Source organism: Labrus bergylta, chromosome 17 (assembly GCF_963930695.1).
Source record: "Labrus bergylta chromosome 17, fLabBer1.1, whole genome shotgun sequence".
In the NCBI taxonomy this organism is placed as follows: Eukaryota; Metazoa; Chordata; class Actinopteri; order Labriformes; family Labridae; genus Labrus; species Labrus bergylta.
The window spans coordinates 24,172,683-24,193,361 of NC_089211.1; the positions used below are offsets into that span (position 1 = coordinate 24,172,683).

A 20,679-nucleotide genomic window follows, 5' to 3' on the forward strand; every position below is an offset into this window, starting at 1 on the left:
ATGAGGCGTCGGGGGATTACCTGCTGATGAGGACGCGGAGAGAGAGGAGTTTCCTGCCAGAGTGGGACTGAACGGATCCAGAGAGAGAAGGTCGTTGTTGGCCAGACTGCAGAAGAAGAGAGTGCAACATTTTAAAGATGAAATTACCTCTACAGAAGCTTTAAAATCATGGTGAAAATGACGGCGGCCGTGCACGCTTTCATTCTTACTCGTATGATGTTGGCACTCTTGGCTTTGCTAGCTCATCGCCTGCAGCGAAATGAGAAAAACAAACAGAAAAATTAAGAACCTGGAGCCTGACGCTGGAGTGATGACAGCGAGAACACTTTCACACCAACTGAGAAATGAAATCCAAAACCCCGGCACAAGAGGTTTTCATGGGCTGGTATTCAAACACACCGTGCCAAAAGTCATGTTCGATCTCCGTCACACCTTTCGACCAAAAATATCAACTGAGGTTTTGGACTCAGCGAGTGAGAACAACCGCCCGCCATGAAAAAGTGAAAGAATGATATTTGCAGTGAGATTTGAGTGAGAGTCAATGTTTTCCTTTTTCTTTTTTTTTTCCTCACTCAGGAAAAACTTAATATCTCACCCAAATCCTGCAAAAATAAGAAGTGTTTTTAATGTGCTGGTGACACTTTACAACAGGGGGGAGGGGAGTCATTCTGCAACTTCAAATAAGATACAGCATGGCTTTCTGATTTTGCTACCCCCTTTCTAAAGTGTTACACAGATTCACTTGAGCGACCTGAAGCAGCACGTAAAGCACCAGAGATAAAAAAAAAAAAAAAAAAGACCTGATTTTAAAACCTTTAATGCTTCTAAAATCCTGAAACAAAAAAACTGCAGTGAGAGGACACAGCGTCAGTGGTGTTAGCTCGTGTCAGCTGGCTGCAGCGGCCGCGTGAAAGGCTCAGTTGAGGGGACAGAGATGAGGGCTGGGGGGGAGATATTTGGAGGGGAGAGGAGGAGGAGGAGGAGGAGGAGGGGGGGGGGGGAGGGGAGGCAGGGGTAAAGGCTAACTGCTGTAGTGAAAACATACTCACCAGGACCCTTAGCCTTAGAGCTTAATGTGGACACTCTTGTGATCCCTGAGTGTGTGTAGAGTATACATCTATCAGTGCTTGTGAAAATAATCGATCTTAAATCTTTAAGCTGCACAACGGGAGCACAGTACAGGAGAGCAACTTTGAAATCCAGGAAAAACACTTTCTATAAACTGAAGAAAAGTTACAACATCATTAGAAATGGAAAACTATGTTTGTGTTTATCTCAGCCTGTGGACTTGTCGAACTTTCCTCCAGTACTGAAGCACCTCAGTGTGTTTTTATTGATGCCCTGAGTAGGCGCACATTCACAGCACCCTGGTGTTCACTTTGAGAACTACATCATGTTTCAGTAACACACCATAAAAAAACTAAAGTGAACGATTGCGACAGGGGTAGACGAGCATCTCCTGTGTTTGGTAAAATGACATTTGTTATGAATGCAGTCGGTTGCTTTTGAAGAGAGATATGATAGAGAAGTTTAGCTACCTGTGCAAGAAACCGTTTTAACACTCTTTTATTGAGACATGCAACACACACTTAGACTGAAATACACACACAGGCCACTTAGGCCACAAGCAGATGGTGAAGAACTCAGACAAAAATAGATAAATAAATACAATTAGAGTAGAACAAGCCAAGGCCCTTTATTTGATAAGTTAATATGCTCTGTTGTTCTTTTGCTCTCTTTTTATTTTATTTTTATTTTCCCTTCCTTTTTGCTCACTCTTCTTTTCTGTCGTAGAATGATCTAACAGAAGTATTTCTCCATGCCTGTATAGATGATGCACTTATATGTAGATCTTCTATACAAACCATATACAAATGTACATCTGCTCATTCTGACAGTTTATCTTGTTTTTCTTCAGAACTATCAAATAAAAAGTATTAAAAAAAAAAAATACACACACAGGCACTAACTGGATCAGAAGTCAGAGTGGGGGGGCTGCACATGAAAGAGCACTTGAGCATTTTGGGGGGGGGGGTTTGGTGCCTTGCTCAAGGGCACCTCGGCAGTGCTCAGAAAGTGAGCTTGCACCTCTCCAGCTACCAGACCGATTTCAAGACTTAGTCTGCACCGGGACTTAAACCGGCGACCCTCTGGTTTCCAACCCAAGTCCCTACAGACTGAGCTACTGTCGCCCATCATAAAATATAATCTGAAAAAAAAAAAAACCAAGCTATTTCAAATTGCTGAGCCCCCTACAGGCATGTTGCAGCCATTACAGCCTGTGTAAGAGCGCCTGACTGAAGCGACCTACCCGAGTCTTTTTTTGTACCTTTAACAGATTTAGCACGTGTTAAAGTGTAGTCCAGGTTTACCAGAGCTCACTGAGCATGATGTGCTGCATGTAGGTGGAGGTACGTTTATTGCTGCAAACAGCATTCAAACACCAAACTGTCCTTTAAACAAAGTGTGCCAGTGTGCAGATGGAAGAGATAATTTCTGACATGTCCAAACACAATTTAGCTATTAATCTTATTTGTCACGCAGGAGGGAAACATCCTTCAAGCTCACATTTGCCGAGGAGAACACTTATTTACTTTTTACTCGGCGACGTGTTGGCTTTGGCTGCAGTCTCTGGATTTTCCCTCTTTAAAAGAAAACCTCTTTAAAAACAAGTCGGGCCAAGAAAAATCTCGCAGAGAAGTTGTTCAGTTGACCCCCCTACTCCTCCCCTCCTCCTCCCTCCTCCCCCCGCTGCTTTTTACAGTTATACAGCAACTTAACAGATAGAGAGAGGAGAAAATACTCACTGGACTGATTCCTCCGCATCTGACCCTGAAAACACAAACACACATTTATTACTCAAACACGTATGCAAACACTCCTCTACACATTTGTAGGATAAGAAAAAGGGCTACACAGATTTTCTTTAAAGAAGTCAAATGAAGTATTTTTATGTTATTCTTTCCAACTTCAAACTTCTCCAGTCCTGCATTTGGAAGAGCAAGTCTGAAACATCATTTGAAGGTGTTTTTGCAATAATATTTACCATCTCAAGTATACAAAAAAAAAAGTTTTATGGGCTTTTGTGCTTTTCTAGTCGTCTGAATACTCAAAGCTCTTTTTCAATGCAGGTCACACCTACACATTCACACACTGATGGTAGAGGCTGCTGATCATCAGATGTAACTAATTCCATTCATACACATTTTCACACCGCTGAGGAAGCAGCAGGAGCAGCTTGAGGCTAAGTGTCTTGCACAAGGAAACATCGGACATATATGGCTGCAGGAGCTGGGGATCGAACCCCCTAAACTGCTGGTTGAGAGACGACTGACTCTACCAACTGAGCAACAGCCGCATTTATTTTAAAGGCTCATCTAAAGTAGGGACAGACATTGCAAATTAGCTTCTTTTTTAAAATTATTTCTTATTTTTTATTAAGGGGGAAAGTTTGCTCAAATTCCACAAACAGTTTTTATTCCGGTTTGAAACGTTCTGATTTTGATGGAATAAAAACTTTTTGCAGCATTTGAGCAAGTGTGAGCACATCTTCTGTGGTGGAGCGTTCTTTTTATATGTACACTGTATAAACAATTATTCATCTCAGAGCTACCAGACTGTTGACAAAAACAGAAATCAAACCTCCAGCTTGTGTGTGTGAGTTTCTAGTCTGCTGATGTCTGCACTGGTTTCTTTCTTTGTGTTGGTTTGTGACCTAATTGTTTACCTTTTGTGGATTACATCTCATTTTTATAACACACTGAAATAATAAAGAAATGAATAAATAAAATGCTGATTGAGGCATCACTAGAAGACCTCTGTAAAACATTTCCCAGGAACGATTTAACATGATTTTATTAAATATGAGCAAATCTAATGGGGAGCTGACTCGTGCCCCACTCTGAGATCTCAGGCGCCCCCGGACCCCAGGTTGGGAACCAATGCCTTAGAAGAGGGTGATGATAGGAGAGTTTCTGACTTTAAAAAAAAAACAATGCTGGATGATTCTCTGCAGGGAGTCTTTGCACAGCGTTTTTAACACCAACTTTTATAAAGTCAAATTCAGTATTTTTATTCTTTGTTTACACTTGTGCAACTTTTGCCAGTTCAAACTTCTCCCCTCTTTTTTTAATTTTGTTTTTTTGTAAGTGCAACAGTCTGAAACCTCCTTTGATTGTGTTTATGCAATAATATATACTATTTCAAGTGTGTAAAAAACCACGAGGAAAATAAAGACCGACAGAGACTTCACGGGCTGAGAAGTATTTGATGAATTATTCCCAGCGGCCGAGGGGAAGTTTTTCCACTTCAGAGTTAAAGACAGTAAATCACAGGACTGGCTCTCCGCTCTCACATACCTCACGTTAAACCTAGGGTGAAAAATTCAGCAGCGCAAAAAACCCGTCCATCGAAAGTCCGTAAGAACCGTCAGTGAGGGACGGCCAGAGAGCGTGCCCCCAACACTTCACCCACTTCCTTTTACACACTCTTTTTTTTTGTTCTGGACATAAATCTGCCGCTTCACGCTGAGCAACACAAGATAGGAAAGATACACTCCTGAGGGTCAGAAGCCCGATGGAAACTTAGAGCATGGAGCATCAATTTCAATAAAGAATTTATTTTCACAAGGAGAGAAGAGGATGGGGGGTGGAGGAGGAAGGGACACAGAAAAAGCGTTTAACCAGCGTAGAGCTGTGAGGCCGGGGTTTTAGTCCCACAGGCGCTAAGCGGCAAATGGGTTCAATTACGGCTCTTGCCGGCCACACACACACACGACTTCCATTGCTGCTTCAATAAAAAGAAACACCGCAGAGGGGGGAACCGAACAGGAGGAGAAATGAAAAAGGACAGAAAAAATGAGCAAGGAGAGGGAAGAAAAAAAGAAGAAGAGAAAATCTCTGAATAATTCGCAGCAGATGATGAAACCTTCGTCACCACCTCGGATGTATGTTTGTACTTTAATGCAAAAACGTTTCTGTGAATGTGAAGTTAGAGAGAAAAGAGAAACACACACAAACGGCGGTTTGTGTCGTTCTGCACTTTTAGGACGAGAAAGTGTTTGTGGGCTCGAGTCTCGACAGAAAACTAAACCAAACAGCGAAGAAAAAAAGTCAAAACATTTAAATGTTTACTACACTGCAAAAAGTGAAATCTTTGGGAATGTCATAAATATAATGCAGAAAAAAGTTGCAACACTACGGCACCCAAAGATGCACTTGTTATACGCATTAAAGAAGGGTCCTTTATGCGTGTAACAAATAAAAACAGCTGTGATGAATGTTTAACTTTTCTTCATTATAAACTCAAAGGAGGGAAAAAAATAAAACCTTTGTTTAAAAAAATAAAATAAAACAACAGCAGCAACTTAACCCAAAAAGTTTCCATAAATAACCACAAAAAAGAAGTGCGGCCCAGAAAAGTGAAAGCAAACAAAGAGACGAGGAAATGAAAAAAAATACACAAACAGCAGTGAGAAGATGGAAGGAGAGAGAGAGAGAGAGAGAGAGAGAGAGAGAGAGAGAGAGAGAGAGAGAGAGAGAGAGCGAGAGAGAGAGAGCGAGAGCGAGAGCGAGAGCGAGAGAGAGAGAGAGAGAGACGGCGGGGTAGGGGATGCCGTGACACTGCAGCCGGTGGAGAGCGGCGGGTGGAGCTCACTAGACCCCCTCCGCGACACTGAGCGTGCCCTCTCAGCCGCTCTGCAACAACACACACACACACACACACACACACACACACTGACGAGGTGAATGTTTGCAAACAAGCTGTAGTGGGCTTTAAATTTTAATGGCAGCGGCTATTTTTCAGAGGAGAGTGATGCTGAGAGAGACAGGAGGGCTGAATGAAACGGCTCCATGACTGAGGTCAGCGGATCAGACCGTGTCCAGCTTGTTTGTGTGTGTTTTCATAAGAGAGTGTGTGTGTGTGTGTGTGTGTGTGTGTGTGTGTGTGTGTGTGTGTGTGTGTGTGTGTGTGTGTGCTGGCCACTGCTGCAAAGCGTTCCCTTAAGTGCAAACAATGAGGGCAGCTTGCATGTGTGTGAGTCTGCAGAAAAAAAGGCCAAAAAACATCTGATACCTTTTTCAGAAATTGTTTCTGAGTTCTTGATATTTTCTTAACGGTTGATTCACTTAAATTTGAAGTAGAGGAAATCCCTGAAATGTGTGTAAACTTCATTTTGCACGCATACTAAATAAGACATAACAATGTAAATAAATCAAGCTTTAAGGAAAGAGTTTTAAAGAGAGAGGTGTAGACTTTGATGATGTCTCCATCTGCTCTAACACAGCTTTGATATTCTCCTGTTGCCCTCTAGTGTTGCACATGCAGATCACACTTGTTCTGCAGCAGCAACAGGTTTTCCTCATTGGGAATCTGCAAGTGAAGCCATACCGAGGTAGAAGGCGACAGGATGATGTTTCCGATGGAGGCTTTCAGCTCGTCGATGGTGGCTCGGTTTTGATGTGTGCCGTTGTTGGGCTGCACGGGTTTGATCTCCACGTGGAACTTCCTGGGTTCGTCCTCGTCCTCTGAGTCGCTGGACGAGTAGAAGGAATTCTCTTTGGCATGTGAGCGCAACAAAAAAACAAAGTTAAGGAAGCTACAGAACAACAGACGCAGAGAGACGGAGACAAATAACAAGAGAATGAAAAAAAAAAAAAAGGATATCGTTTTCATTGAGCTCCGGTCTGATGCAGAAGCCCTCTGCATCCACCTGTGGGGCGTTCTGCAAAACACAAACAGAGCAGAGAGGAAGTTTAGAATCATTTCCAGCATGCACATGAGAGGTTATTTGGAAATAACCTACAGGGTTTGAAGAGTTGACTTAAGAAGGCATTTCTCATAATGTTTCTGTTAAATAGCATCTGAAGGAGGAAAAGGTCTGAGGCCTGCTGCAGGAGAGGTGTCTGCATTTCAAAATTCAAATGTGATAAATAACCAAATCAATGCTTTTTGGGCTCATAGTTTAACGTGTTCAATGTCTTATTTTAGATTAATTAAGTTCTTAAAGGAGCGATCTGACTGAAATGATAAAGGTATCTTACTCTCTGATCATTAAGGAAACATGCTATGTTGAAGTGCTGGCTTCTCTGACAACAATGCAGCAGCCAGTATGTCCTCCTTCTAACTTTAGATTCTGCTCCTGAATGGATTTGTTTGGACCAGAGAAGGTAGGCGGGTTTAAGGCGACATATCGTATCGTATCTCATCGTTCCATAACATAATGTATCGTACTGTATCAAATTATTCAGACATGTTATGTTAACAACTTGTATTTATTAAATGCAAGAATGAAAATATTTACCAATCTTTAGTTTCTTTTTTTTCTTTAAAAAAGTAGAAGTTGGGTAAAAATATGACCTTTGTGTGTGTGTGTGTGTATATGTGTGCCTGTCTGTTTGTGTGCCTGTGTTTGTATGTGTGTGTTCAGTGTTGTTTGTGTGTGTGTATGAATATGTGTGTGTGCGTGTATATGTGGTTGTTTGTGAGCATGGTGTGTGTGTGTGTGTTTGTTCAGTGTGGTATATGTGTGTGTTTGTTCAGTGTTGTGTATGTATGGTGTGTGTGTTTATGTGTGTATTGGCTCACTCACAGCGTTCTGGATGTCTATGGAGCCGTAGTATCCGGGGGGAGCACCGTTGGCAGTGTTCTACACAACAGAGAGAAATGAATGAACAAATGTAGAAAACAAACACGAGGGGGGTCTCTCTCTCTCTCTCTCTCTCTCTCTCTCTCTCTCATACTCACAGCAGCTTCAACTTCTGTCGACTCCCTGCAAGACAAAGTGTCACATGATGAATGACGGGAAAATAAAAAGACATGCTCAGATTCCTATTAAAGATCATCAATGAACACTCACGTTGAGTCTGTGTCCTTGTCTTTCCTGCGGCCTGGGATGCCAAATGGTTTTCTTCTTCTGGGTTTGGCACCTTAATTAAAAACAGATTAAGCCCAGAGTTCATCCCCATTTACTAAAATATGAGTTTTAACTGACTTAAATGTGCTTCACCAGGGAGACAAGCAGTCTGTGTTTGCTATCAGAGCGGATGTTTCTAGGAAGCTTAAAAGCTTGAAGATTAGAAGAAACCCTGGTTAAGGCTTCTCTGTCTGCGGTTGGCTCATTCTGCATTGTTGTGTTAGCATGCTAATGTTAGCGCTCGTAGCTTCTCATTGCGTGTAAATTGACACAGAATGAGTGTGATCTACAGACACATAGGTGAGGTCCAAATAATCAGTGAGTATGTTCTTCTTCTTCTCTCTAGTTCTTGACTAAAACAGCTTTTATACACAAGGGGAGGAGCCGGCCGTCCCGTCCATGTAAACACGGCTCTGACAACAACACAGCTAGCGGGACTCGGAGCTTCTCCCTCATTGTAGACAGTCAGGACTCAGAGACACATTTTATTTATTTTTACTCATATATATATATATGTGTGTGTGTGTGTGTGTGTGTGTGTGTGTGTGTGTAGATAGATATATGTGTCAAATGCTGCATATTCTGCCTTTAACTTTTAAAATCATGCTTTAACTTGAAGACAGACGGTCTCTGTTTGCAATCAGAGCAGATATTTCTGGAAAGTAGAAAAGCTTGCAAGGTGAGCAGGAGAGAGAAATGAAGACAGAGCACTTTTTATTTTTCATTCTTATTCATTATCATCAATCTGCCTGTCTGTGTCTGTTTGTTTTAAAGCATCTATGTGCTTATCTTTGTGTGCTGTTTATGTCTATGTTACCGAGTATCAAGTGTCAAGAGCCTAACCAAGGACGAGGACTGCTAATAAGTCGATAGATATTGCATTGGTTGCTCTTTAATTAGATGTAACTATGACGACATACAGTATGTTGTCCCTGACAAATAAACAAAAAATAAATACATAAAACTGAAAATTCCTTCCAGTACAGATGAAATGATTTGAATCTTTTTTAAATCTGTTTTTCCCTCCTCCATGATTGACATTTTACAACAGGACCTGAATTTGAGCACTTTTATCCCTTATGGACACTTTTAGAAATATTATTTTTAACCGCCCAATACCTGACTGTAACTGTGTTTTTTGATTTTAATTACTAACTTATCACTGTAGTTATTTCAAGCTTGTTGATTGTGATTGTTCTTATTGCTTTTTTATTGATTTGATTTTCTGTAGTAGTTTTATCTCATTTCTCGTTGTTTATCATTTATGTACGTTTTCTTGGCATCAATGATCTCTCTGAGAACTTAAATGAAGGTTGATGATGAGATCTCACATTTGAGTTTCCACTTGCCGTAAACGTTGAAGGCTGTGCCTTAGCGACACGCCCGCCGCTTGCAGCGTGTAATTAACATCTTTAGACTCACCTTCAGTGGCGATAGCTGCGTTGCACTCCTCAAACTCAATGGGCCCTAATGAGACAAAAAAAAAATTCATTTAGGTTCATTTGGCATGGAAAGGGTCACTGACCCACTGCTGTGAGAGCTGTGAGTGTACATCACGCAATATTCACACACACACACACACACACACACACACACACACACACACACACACACACACACACACACACACACACACACACACACACACACACACACACACACACACACACACACACACACACACACACACACACACACACACACACACACACACACACACACACACACACACACACACACACACACACACACACACACACACACACACACACACACACACACACACACACACACACACACACACACACACACACACACACAGGGTCTGCTCCCACAGGGCAGACAGGGTCAATAGCAGAGTCAACTGTGGGTCTGGTGGCCCTCGCAGAGAAGCGGCGCTCTCCCTCCACAAAGCTCTTCTCTACAGAGCGGAAACGCGCACACAAATCCACACGATCACAAAGCAAACACTTGATGATCGATTGCATGAGGCTTCAGGGAGGGATCCCCGGGGCTGAAGCTAAACCTCCCCACACGGGACACGCAAATGCTCTAACCCTATTACAATAAGACAAACACGGGCGAGATTACATGCAGTGAAGTGTTTAAAGCCACATGGACAAATCTGCTCTGCGGGGCTTAAAGAGAAGCCCTCTCCCCTCTCTCTGTTGCATGCCAGAAAAAGAAGAAAAAACAGAGCATACATAAAACAAACACACACACACACACACCACACACACACACACACACACACACACACACACACACACACACACACACACACACACGACGCAGCCTGCACGAACACTCAAAGCCACTCGGAATAATCGCGGCCCGCCTTGATTAATAGATTGAACTAACAAATTGTCACATCGAATTCCAACCCACTGCTGGAACATGACTTGGAGCACAACCAGCCTTTTTATCTCCTAAAAACATAACATTGCTTTTGGTTATGGAGATACGTCATCCAGAGAAAAACAACAACGTTTACACTTAATTTAATGCTCATCAATTATACACATCCATCTCTTCCCGGGCTCCCTCCTGCACGTCTCGGAGAACTGTCACGCATCAAATGTGCCTCCAGAAACATTAATAGGGGTTTTTTAGAAAGGAGGGGACGGGCACTTTAATGTACACACACACACACACGCTAAAAGAAGGCTGGAGCAAAAACCAGAGGCAAGACATGCAATGAGGGTGCGTGTCAATCAGAGGGATCGGGGAGGTTGGGCTGTTGGTGTCTGTGAGATGTTATTATTCTGTATTAAAGGAGGGAGAGACAACTCTGCAACACCATGAAACTAACTGTTGCATAAGTGTAACATCTAAGTTAAGTTTTATTTCTACTCCCAAAGAGCAGTGATGCAGAGGGACGTAACAATACACAAAACTCATGACACAATACTTTACGGCTGGGCAATTCATTGAGTTTTCATTTTCATTTCACCTGGAGCCCAGCTGATAATATCGGCCGATTTTAGAATATCCAAAGACTATCTGTATATGCTAATTTTATTGCAGCTATGCACAGATATCACTAGATTTATTCACCAGTCAATTAGCATTTCATTTGAGCTTCATTGTATTCCACTAGCAGTTCTCTTTCTGGCTGTCACCAGCAGAGGGTGCTATATGGATTACAACAATACACTGTAAATATTAATGGATGAAGCCTGAGTGACGTCACCCATCTGTTCCTGCAGGGGGCGCTGGAGGCTCATTGGCAGCAGCCGCCATGTTAGAAATGCTGTCTCAGTCTAACTTTCAGTCAACCTAATGACAGGCTGAGAGCTGGAGCTGAGGCGGGTTTTAAGCCTCTGGATGAACTGTTACATCGCGCCCACCTGTCAATCATGTCAGCTACGTGCCTAACTATGGATAACACGTATCGTTTATAAAATAAAAAACGGAGGCGTTTAAAAAAAAAAATCTTCCGTACAGTGCGTGCCTGTGATGTCAATAACCAATCAGACCTATTTGGTTTTTCATGCTGTATTCATGCTGTAAAAACGGCTCTTTTGCAAGTCATGTGTATGTGACTTCAAATCCGCTTCTAACTGCGTTTGGTGTCTCAAGCTTCCTCATGTTGCACTGTTTTACCTGCAGCATCATATTGTTTTAGCTAACTGTGTCGTTCATCAATGTTTTTGTCTTTTCCATGACGTGGTCACCTCACAACTAAACCCCGCCTTAGAAACAAGAGCATTCCTCCAACCGTAAAAATGTAATCTGTGTAGTGCCTCTCTCCAGCTAATGATGCTGAACGAGTGAAGTCAAAAGCAGGTAATGTGAGGTCGAGTTGCAATACTCTAAATGTATTTTTTTCTGTCTCACAGATTGTTTGTTTGTATCCTTTTTTAATTGTTTTAGGAGGAATCGTTACATCCCTAAAGATGCACACATGTTTCTTGAATTCTGTTAAATAGAAAACAACACCATGAAAGCTCAAATTTGAAGATGTCTTGACTTTTTCTTTCCTAAAATGCACAACCTAGAACCCCACGCAGCGTGTGTTTGGTATCAAAACAGCAGAGAAACAGATAACTAGAAAGCCGAACAGCGTGCAAGACGAGCAGGAGGGAGAAGAAAAGAAGAAGAGGAGAGGGAGACGGGGGCTGCAGCCTCTGGCAATATTTCCGATCTGCTAACATGCCTTGACCTGAAAACAACAAAGCTAATGATATTTTAACTCAGAACGTATACAGTAGCGGCGGCCTCTCCCCCAGAGGAATGCCGGTCGCGAGCAGAATCGACGCATTGTTTGGCGTGTGCGCTGCTGAGTGAAAAGCGCAGGGAAGCGGCGAGTCACGAGAGGCATGCATCACGCCAAGTGAAGTGGATAAAGTACACCAATGACCGATCTACTCTACTGTGCAATATCAGGGCCTCTTCACCGCCGGCGAGTATACACAGCGACGGCACGGAAAAAAAGAGTGTTACAGTGTGTGTTTGTGTGTGTGTGGGGGGGTTTTCGTGCCAATCAAAACAAAATTGGCATGCTCGCTCCGGGACTCAGGGGAGGAAGTGAGGGAGGTCAGCGTGCCGCCATTAAAACAGGTGAGAACGGCAACAATATAGAAAATAGAATAGAATATATTTTATTTAGACTTGCCTATTGCTGCTACTGTGTACAGTATATTATTTGTATATAACTTGTGTTTTTTATATCTGTGTGCTGTTCTATCCTTTGGTGTTCTATACCTGCTGCTGCTAGAATCTGAACTTCCTGAGGGAACCTTCCCAAGGGATTAATAAAGTTCCTATCTATCTATCTAGAAAATGCATCACTTTTAAACACATGCACACTGAGAAATAATAAAAAAAACAAAAACAGAATGGGAGGTGGAGGGGGGATTACTGGAAAAATTACAAGTCCTGTTCTTTATTCAAGCTCTGGGATGTTTTACAAATGCTAAAGGGTCGACGTAAGGCTCAGGCAGGGAGCAGGAACTCTTCCTGCGATTGCATCTGACAATATTTATGCACAACCAAACTGCAGAAAAAAAGTCCAAACAGCAGACAGATGAATATTACCTAAACGTGGGCCGACATTAGGAACTGTTTAAAACATCTCCCAAACAGACAGACGACTTTGTTTATACAGGGGGGAAGATGTTTCTTTTTCTCTCTCTCTCTCCTCTCTGTGAGGGAAGCATGCAGTCACGCATGACTGGAGGATGGTTTTTTAAATTGCATATGCTTCACATGGCACTGGGAGTGGGAGTAGTAGAGGGAGGAGGGGGGTGGGGGGAGTATGAGGGAGGGGGGGAGTTTGCGTGTCTGGCCCTCCGCCAGTTGACAGCTCAGCTGGATATCGTTGAACACTCCGAAACCCCCCTGCCTCGCAGCGTGTCACTTTGGGATTGTTTCCGCAATAGAAAGTTTATTCAACCTCTCTCTCTCTCTCTGTGAAGGCACCGGACCGGGCCATCCGTTCAGCCATTTAATCAGGGGGGACAGACAGGTTATTTTTCTGACAAGGGGGCCGGGGCTGCTGCGCGATCCCTAATGAACAGCTTGATAACAAGAGGAATTTTCTGACCGTTTTTTTAAGCCTCAATTAATTCTGCTGTCCAAACAAATGAGGGCCACCACTCCCCGGACGCAGCATCTGCACACTGGGGTCGCCGTTTGTGTACACACAAACACAGCGGAGGTGGACTTTTCTGTGCCCGCTGACCTGACGTAATGTAGTACAAGTACAGGGACCGCTGTAGTTATTGGAGATGTAACTGGTGTTTTCACACATGCAAAATAAAACAATAAAAATCATAGGGTGAGCTGCAAGAGTGAACACACACAGATGAATTAAAAACATTTTTTTTTTTTTTTTTTTTTTTTTTACTTTTTCCTTCAAGCTCCTTCACCGTTTTCTCAAAAGTACTCCAAACTATTTTTAGACATTTTCAGGCATGCTGTCCCTGAAATCTTCCTAACACACAACTCAGAGCATCAGATTTCCCGGTCAGAGGGGAGCGGATGTCTGGAGAGGATGTCAATGACGTAAAAAGAACAAACAAAGCATCGGAGAGCAAAGCTAGAATGTCATTATAAGCATGGAGATTGCATATGTAAACATCATCATGCCCTCTGATTTTCTGGAAGTCAATTTTTTCCTGAATATTTCCTGCTGCGTTCATAAATCTCTGAACTTCATGCAAAATTACTCAGGGGGGGAAAGAATTCTGTGTAAAAACTGAAGTGAAATATGTATATGTTTGTGTTTACACATGCAGCCCAACCCAAAAACTTCAGGAGGTTTTCGGGACTTTTGTGCAAGTGTGAATGCACCATGAGTAAAGTGTTTGTGAAGTCATGGTGAGAAAAGTCAAGAAATTGTACACAGGCGAGCAGGAGGGGGTCAAGATGTTTATATCCTTATATCTTTGGTGCATGTGATGGATCTGCTTTATACCCTTCCTGCTCGCCTGTATGTCCTTCTGTCCACTTAAAAAACGTGGAGCAATGATATAAAGGCAAAAACTGTCTTTGTAGCATTGCACTGTGTTGCTTCGTCCACCATTTTGGATCTAATTTCTGACTGTGAGTCTGATATTTTCATGCATGTGTGAAAACAGCTTAAAACCGGAGGGTCTTTTCACAGACTTTTATCAGGTAAAAGAATAAACAGGACGGTCTAAAAAACCATCAGAGCTTCTTACTGACTGAGCTGGTGGTGTGTGTGTGTGTGTGTGTGTGTGTGTGTGTGTGTGTGTGTGTGTGTGTGTGTGTGTGTGTGTGTGTGTGTGTGTGTGTGTGAAAAAGACGGAGGTGAGGGGGCGGGGTTAGAGCCAAAAGCACTCTGAGGAGTATTCCCTTGATTATTGTGGCATGGCCAAGTTTACACAAGAGTCATTGTTGAGCCCTGACCTCCTGCAAAAGGTTGGTTCTGGCTGCTTAGTCTTGGGAGCACAGCAGCAAAGCCCCCCCCCCCCCCCCCCCCCGTGTCACATGCTTACTGGAATGCCGAGCCTGCGTACCTTTACTGCAGATTACTATGATTGACTCTGATGGCACTCTTTAACGTCTAATTGCCCCTCTCTACACAAACCCCTCACCCTCCCTCACAGGGCAGGACCAGGCTGAAAGGCTCGTTCTCCATGACTGTTGATGTGTTTTCACACACACACACACACACACACAGTATGAAAGGCGACTCACCTGGCCTCTCCTTCCCCGTTCCTTTGCTCTCAGCCAGTTTCTGTATTAAGCTCTCCACTGAGGTGTTCTCGATGTTCCTCACAAACTCGGTGTGGACCTAAAAAAATGCAAAACACATTTATTGATGAGTAACATTCACTTTGAATCCAAGAGACTCGTTAAAGAAAAAAAGACATGAAAGTGTTCAACTTCCTGCAGCAGACTTCAAAAATCAAAATCCACTGCCAGGATTTTGGATAGATTTGTTGCCGTGGTAACAGAAGATCAATTCTTTCAACACTAACAGTCACTGCAATCAATCAGTAACATAAAGTTTATTAGGTCATTTCATGTGGTCCACTTCTCTTACAGAGCATGATCACCCAATAAAGGTCAGATCAAAAGGGGAGTTGTTTTTTTTAACACTACATGGATGAAATGGGATGTGGGACGAATGCTCCTGCTCTGAGTGCATCCATCGATGGTGAATGGACTTGAGCTTGTGTAGCGCTTTTCTGGTCTTCTGACTACTCAAAGTGCTTTTACACTGCAGGTCACACCTACACATTGACACACTGATGGTAGAGGCTGCTGTGTATAGAGCAGCTTGGGGGTTAGGTGTTTTGCCCGAGGACACATCGGACATGTTGCTGCGGATCAAACCCCCGACCTTCCTGTTGAGAGAAGGCCGACTCTACCACTGAGCCACAGCCAAACAGTTTGTTTTTGCCAAACTGTTTGTTTTGCTCACATAATCTCTCTTTAAAGCAGTGGTTCTCAAACGTTTTGCTCTGTCATGCTCTGGGATTGAAGCAAAACATATATACCGAATGTCTTGATTGAAAATTCTCGACGTATAAAACAATTTACAGAGAGGCTCCCAAAGTAAGCCCCCGTACTCTAAAACAATGTTTTTCTCTAGATCAAGGGCGACAGATATGACTTACTCTTGGCTTCTTTTAACATATGAATGCCTGAAAGATGACCAGAGGAGTCAAATGCATTAAACCTGTCAGCTGGTAGCCGTTTTAGCAAACTCTAGAGATGTTAAAAATATAACAAGATACAAAAAGAAAATGCAGGTAGGGGGACGAATACCTGGTCTAAGTGGATCCACCAGTAGTTGTTGATTTCACCACTTACTGGCTCATAATGTCTTTGTTATGAGGGCCCTAAAAACCCACCTTTTAACAAAGCCTTCTGCTTGTGCTTTTAGTTTTGTTAGTTGTTAGTTAGTTGATGAAATTTGTTTTTTATTTCTATTTAATTTTCTTCCTGTAGCACTTTGAGATTTTTTTGCAAAAATGTAAAGTGCGTTACAATTAAATGTATTATTATTATTATTGTTACACATCTCTCTTTAACGCAGAGTTGTCATATTTTCCTTTTTTCATGCTCGCCCTCGGAGGAGAAACATTTTTAACATAACAGTGACTAAAAAGTTGAATATATTAAAATACCATCAGAATCGTGAACATTTATACCCCCATTTAATTTCTGTGTGTGTAAAACATAAGAAAAAACTGCAAACATTTACACTGAAATCTACTTAAATTATTTACATTTAAGTGTGTAAAAGATGTAAAAAGATAACTTTCAAATATGGCTATTTTGGGCGCTGGTGGCGCAGCGGTTGGTGCGCGTCCCTTGTGTGGAGGCTGTGTTCCTCTAGGCGGGCGGCCCAGGTTCGAATCCAACCTGTGGCTCCTTTCCGCATGTCATTCCCCGCTCTCTCTCCCTGCTCCCAACTCTATCCACTGTCCTCTCTCTCCCTGCTCCCAACTCTATCCACTGTCCTCTCTCTCCCTGCTCCCAACTCTATCCACTGTCCTCTCTCCGCATTAAAGGCACGAGAAGCCCAAAATAAATGTCATTCCCCGCTCTCTCTCCCTGCTCCCAACTCTAGCCACTGTCCTCTCTCTGCATTAAAGGCACGAAAAGCCCAAAATAAATCTTTAAAAAAAAAAGAAAAAAAAAAAGCTGGCTGCGTTTATTTTTCCATATATTTACATATGCAAGAGAGATTTAAAAAAAGAGTGCCCTGCAGTTTTTTATTTTGTAGTTTTTTCGACTCAATCTGAGTCCAGGAAGTACTCCTGTCCTTACTTTTAAAAAAATGTCTTTAAAGCTTTTCTGCGCACTTCTCTGACGTTAACTTTCTCAGATATATTTTCACATCACAAACGATGATACTGATCACGTGTGATGCTCTTCCTGTGTTGGGAGGATTGTGGTCGGTCAAAGGTCAGCGGGGACGACTTCAGACGAATTGTTCTCCGCTTGCTTTAGTTTGACCTTAATGTTTACAGTTTGTGTCAAAGTATGCAAGCATTTCAAAGAATGAAGAAAAACAAAGGATTAGCATCACGTGTTGAGAGTTAGGTGTGATTTGTTTAACGCTCTCTGCTGCTTTGACTCGCTCTGATTCGCTGTTATCTGGTATTTATAAGGTTTATATTCATGATTGGCCTGTGGAGACACACTGTACTTAACTGTCTTTCTATTGTGTCAGGTTGAATCATGGTTGTTGGCACTGCGCTCTGCAGAGGCCCTTTGGGCAGTATCGGAGGAAGGGTAGTGTTTGTTTGCTTGTTTGTTTTGGATGTGCATGTGTGCTTGTGTGCTTACTGAGGGGGAAAGTGAAAGGCGATGTATGGTTATGTGGATGAAGAACAGCGGCTGACTGCCATCTCGCCACAACCATTTAGATGTGCGTGATACTGTTAGCACAGAGTGGCTCCACTTTCAAACAAACACACACGCATGCACACACACGTATGTGTCTGCCCCCCCCCCAGGCCCCTGTGGAGAGGTGGAGTGCATTAGCCTTCTGTGCCCTGGCAGGAGAGGATGTTGGGGGGGGGGGGGTTGATGTGGGAAGGTTGCCGCGGTGAGGAAGTATGCTCAGTGCAGCACACGCGATCTGTCAGGTGCTGCTGCCACGACGGAGGTCACACACACACACACACACACACACACACACACACACACACACACACACACACACACACACACACACACACACACACACACACACACACACACACACACACACACACACACACACACACACACACACACACACACACACACACACACACACACACACACACACACACACACACACACACACACACACACACACACACACACACACACACACACACACACACACACACACACACACACGCTCGAAACATGCATCTGCCTTCAAGGGATCCTCTCTCTCTCTCTCTCTCTCTCGCTCTCTCTCTCTCTCACAAATGCTCACTTACAAAAACAAACACAGCACGCAAGCTATGACACACCTGCCCTTCTGTGAGTCTAAAGCCCTCTCTCTTCTTCTACTGTCTGAACCTAATACACCTATATAAGGTATTTTCCTTGCCTATCCCCGCTCATCTTCTCATTCTAACCCTCTTATCCTTCATCCCCGCTGAGCTGATTGCCGCTGTCTGTAAATACCTGCGAGGCTGACGTTAATTTTTGTGACACCTGCGGGTTCTCTTTGCTGTGGTCTCCAATGCCCCATAACATCTCTGCTCGTCTCTGCCTCTCCTTCATGACAGCGAGTGAGAGCTGCTGAACGTTTTTTGCAGGAACTCCAATAATACTTTGCACTAGAGTCTATGATGGGCGGTGGACATTTCTCTTCTGATAAACAGTTTCACACTGAGTCTCCAGATGTTCCTGTTCACCTGCCAAAGACGAGCTTCTCCCACAGACTGAGGGTCATGTTATCACACCAAAGAAGCTTGGGTCTTTCAACCTCAAATACAAGGATGGTGATGACTTTATTTGAAGAATAAGATCAGCTTTGAGAGCATCATTAGTAAGGGTGGGAATAGGGCTGAGAAATATATCAAGTTTTTAAGATGTATCGATATATTTTCAAACAAGATATAGAGTAAGACAATATCCTTAATATGGATATAGTTTATGTTGCATTAAAATAACATTACAGAGGTGCCAGGTCACCTTTTTCTCATCTCACTGATGATGACTGACTGTCTGTCCCTCTTCACCCTGCTCCTCCTCTCTCTCTCTCTTTTATTGTATTTAAGGAGTATTTTTATTTTATAATATTACTTTTTAAATTCACAAACAGGTAGTTTATTTTCCATGTGTTTTCACAGTTAATAATACATATTGATATATATCGAGTATCGCCATTCAGCTGATCAATATCAAGATATGAGTTTTGGTCCATATCGCCCAGCCCTAGGTGGGAATCACAGGGTAAGCCACGATAACTGCACCATTAAGAGACAATACGATAAGAGACGATGCACGGTACAAAACCCAAGATAATGAAAATATTGCAATACAGTAATTTCTGCGATAACTGATTTTAAGTCTGCATGAAACAGAAGCTCGAGAGTATCTTAACTGCTGTGTTGTGACTTGTTTCCAAATGAAAAGGGACACTAAAAATGATATTCTAAATGTCCCACACCCACACCAGGAGGAGCATTGTCTACCTAAGATCATGGTGGGGAAATTGTTAGAGAACACACTTGACAAAGAGGGTTGTGATTTTTTCTAAAATAAATAAATTGGTGATGCTTAGCAAGAGGAGGATTTTCTTTTTTATATTGTGACAGCTTGATGTCCAACACGCCCACTTCATGAGATAGTTTGATGTGCGAACACCTCATGATAGAACCAATCACAAGGTAGAATAAATTATTATTTATAAAAAAAGATAATAAATAAAAATGTTGGACAAAATCCAAGAAAAGTAACTTTGCAGGCTGAATTTAAAATCTTTGTTGCTCAGAGCAGAAACATCAATAAAATGACTCACAACAAAACAGCACAACATGTAAGTGTACAGTGTGTGTTCCAGTGTGTGTGTGTGTGTGTGTGCGCGCAAGTCTCACTAATCCAGCACTCACGACAACTTACTTACTTCTAAATGCAAGTGTATGCAAATGTACGATTGTGTTTGTGTGATTGCTTGACAGCGTGGATGCCTTTAGGCTCGGTGACTAAGCATAACGCTGCAACAGAGTCAAAAACCGGCCCCGGCCTCCCTCGCCCTGCTCGCTCCCTCCCTCCCTCCCTCCCTCACCCTGATGTGATAAGATGCCTCACAAACCTGTTTGGAAAAAGTCTTCATCTCAGATTTTTCTTGTACTTGTTTTTTTTTTTTTGGGGGGGGAGACTAACTTTTTTTTTCCCCAGCAACAGGCAGCCGCTCGTGTTCAGAAGCAGAAACTATAAAAGGGCTGAATAACCTGCGGTAGCCTGTCGCTCTGTATTCTTGCCAACTTGCCGCACAAGCTGCAGGCTTGGACTGTGGATGTATGTGTGGAGCGTGGTCGCCCTCTGTGGACATTAGGAGAACTGCAGCTTCCTCCCCAGCAGAGAGCTTCTTCAGATGAATGAGAGCGGAGCAGCAGACTGGAGTCACTGTGTGGCGCTAATGTAAGTGTGATTGTTGAACAAATAAATGAAAAGAAATCTCTGCTCAATGTTAAAACACGGATTCATGTGACTGTAAATGATGTTTGAAAGCTCCAACAATTAATCGAATTTGATGCCGATTACCTCAAACGTAAACCGCCGCTCTTGCAGAAACAAACAAAGCCCCGTAGCAGAACTTTTTGAATATC

The 20,679-nt window shown here is 42.7% G+C and overlaps 1 protein-coding gene across 12 annotated transcripts in view; it reads right to left on the bottom strand.

Moving 5' to 3' along the window:
* fcho2 (FCH and mu domain containing endocytic adaptor 2) overlaps positions 1–20,679 on the bottom strand; it is a 58,062-nt gene that overhangs the window by 16,181 nt on the left and 21,202 nt on the right. For 8 of the 12 annotated variants that reach the window (XM_065965226.1, XM_065965229.1, XM_065965230.1 and 5 more), the window contains exons 8-18: positions 15,083–15,179; positions 9,338–9,382; positions 7,859–7,928; positions 7,747–7,771; positions 7,592–7,648; positions 6,665–6,724; positions 6,391–6,564; positions 2,808–2,832; positions 1,050–1,094; positions 210–249; positions 21–106 (exon numbers count right to left, since the gene is read on the bottom strand). In XM_065965226.1, coding sequence (XP_065821298.1) covers positions 21–106; positions 210–249; positions 1,050–1,094; positions 2,808–2,832; positions 6,391–6,564; positions 6,665–6,724; positions 7,592–7,648; positions 7,747–7,771; positions 7,859–7,928; positions 9,338–9,382; positions 15,083–15,179 — 724 coding nt within the window. The remainder of the gene's footprint in view (positions 1–20; positions 107–209; positions 250–1,049; positions 1,095–2,807; positions 2,833–6,390; positions 6,565–6,664; positions 6,725–7,591; positions 7,649–7,746; positions 7,772–7,858; positions 7,929–9,337; positions 9,383–15,082; positions 15,180–20,679) is intronic. The other 4 variants (XM_065965232.1, XM_065965227.1, XM_065965235.1 and 1 more) reach the window with 1 other exon arrangement.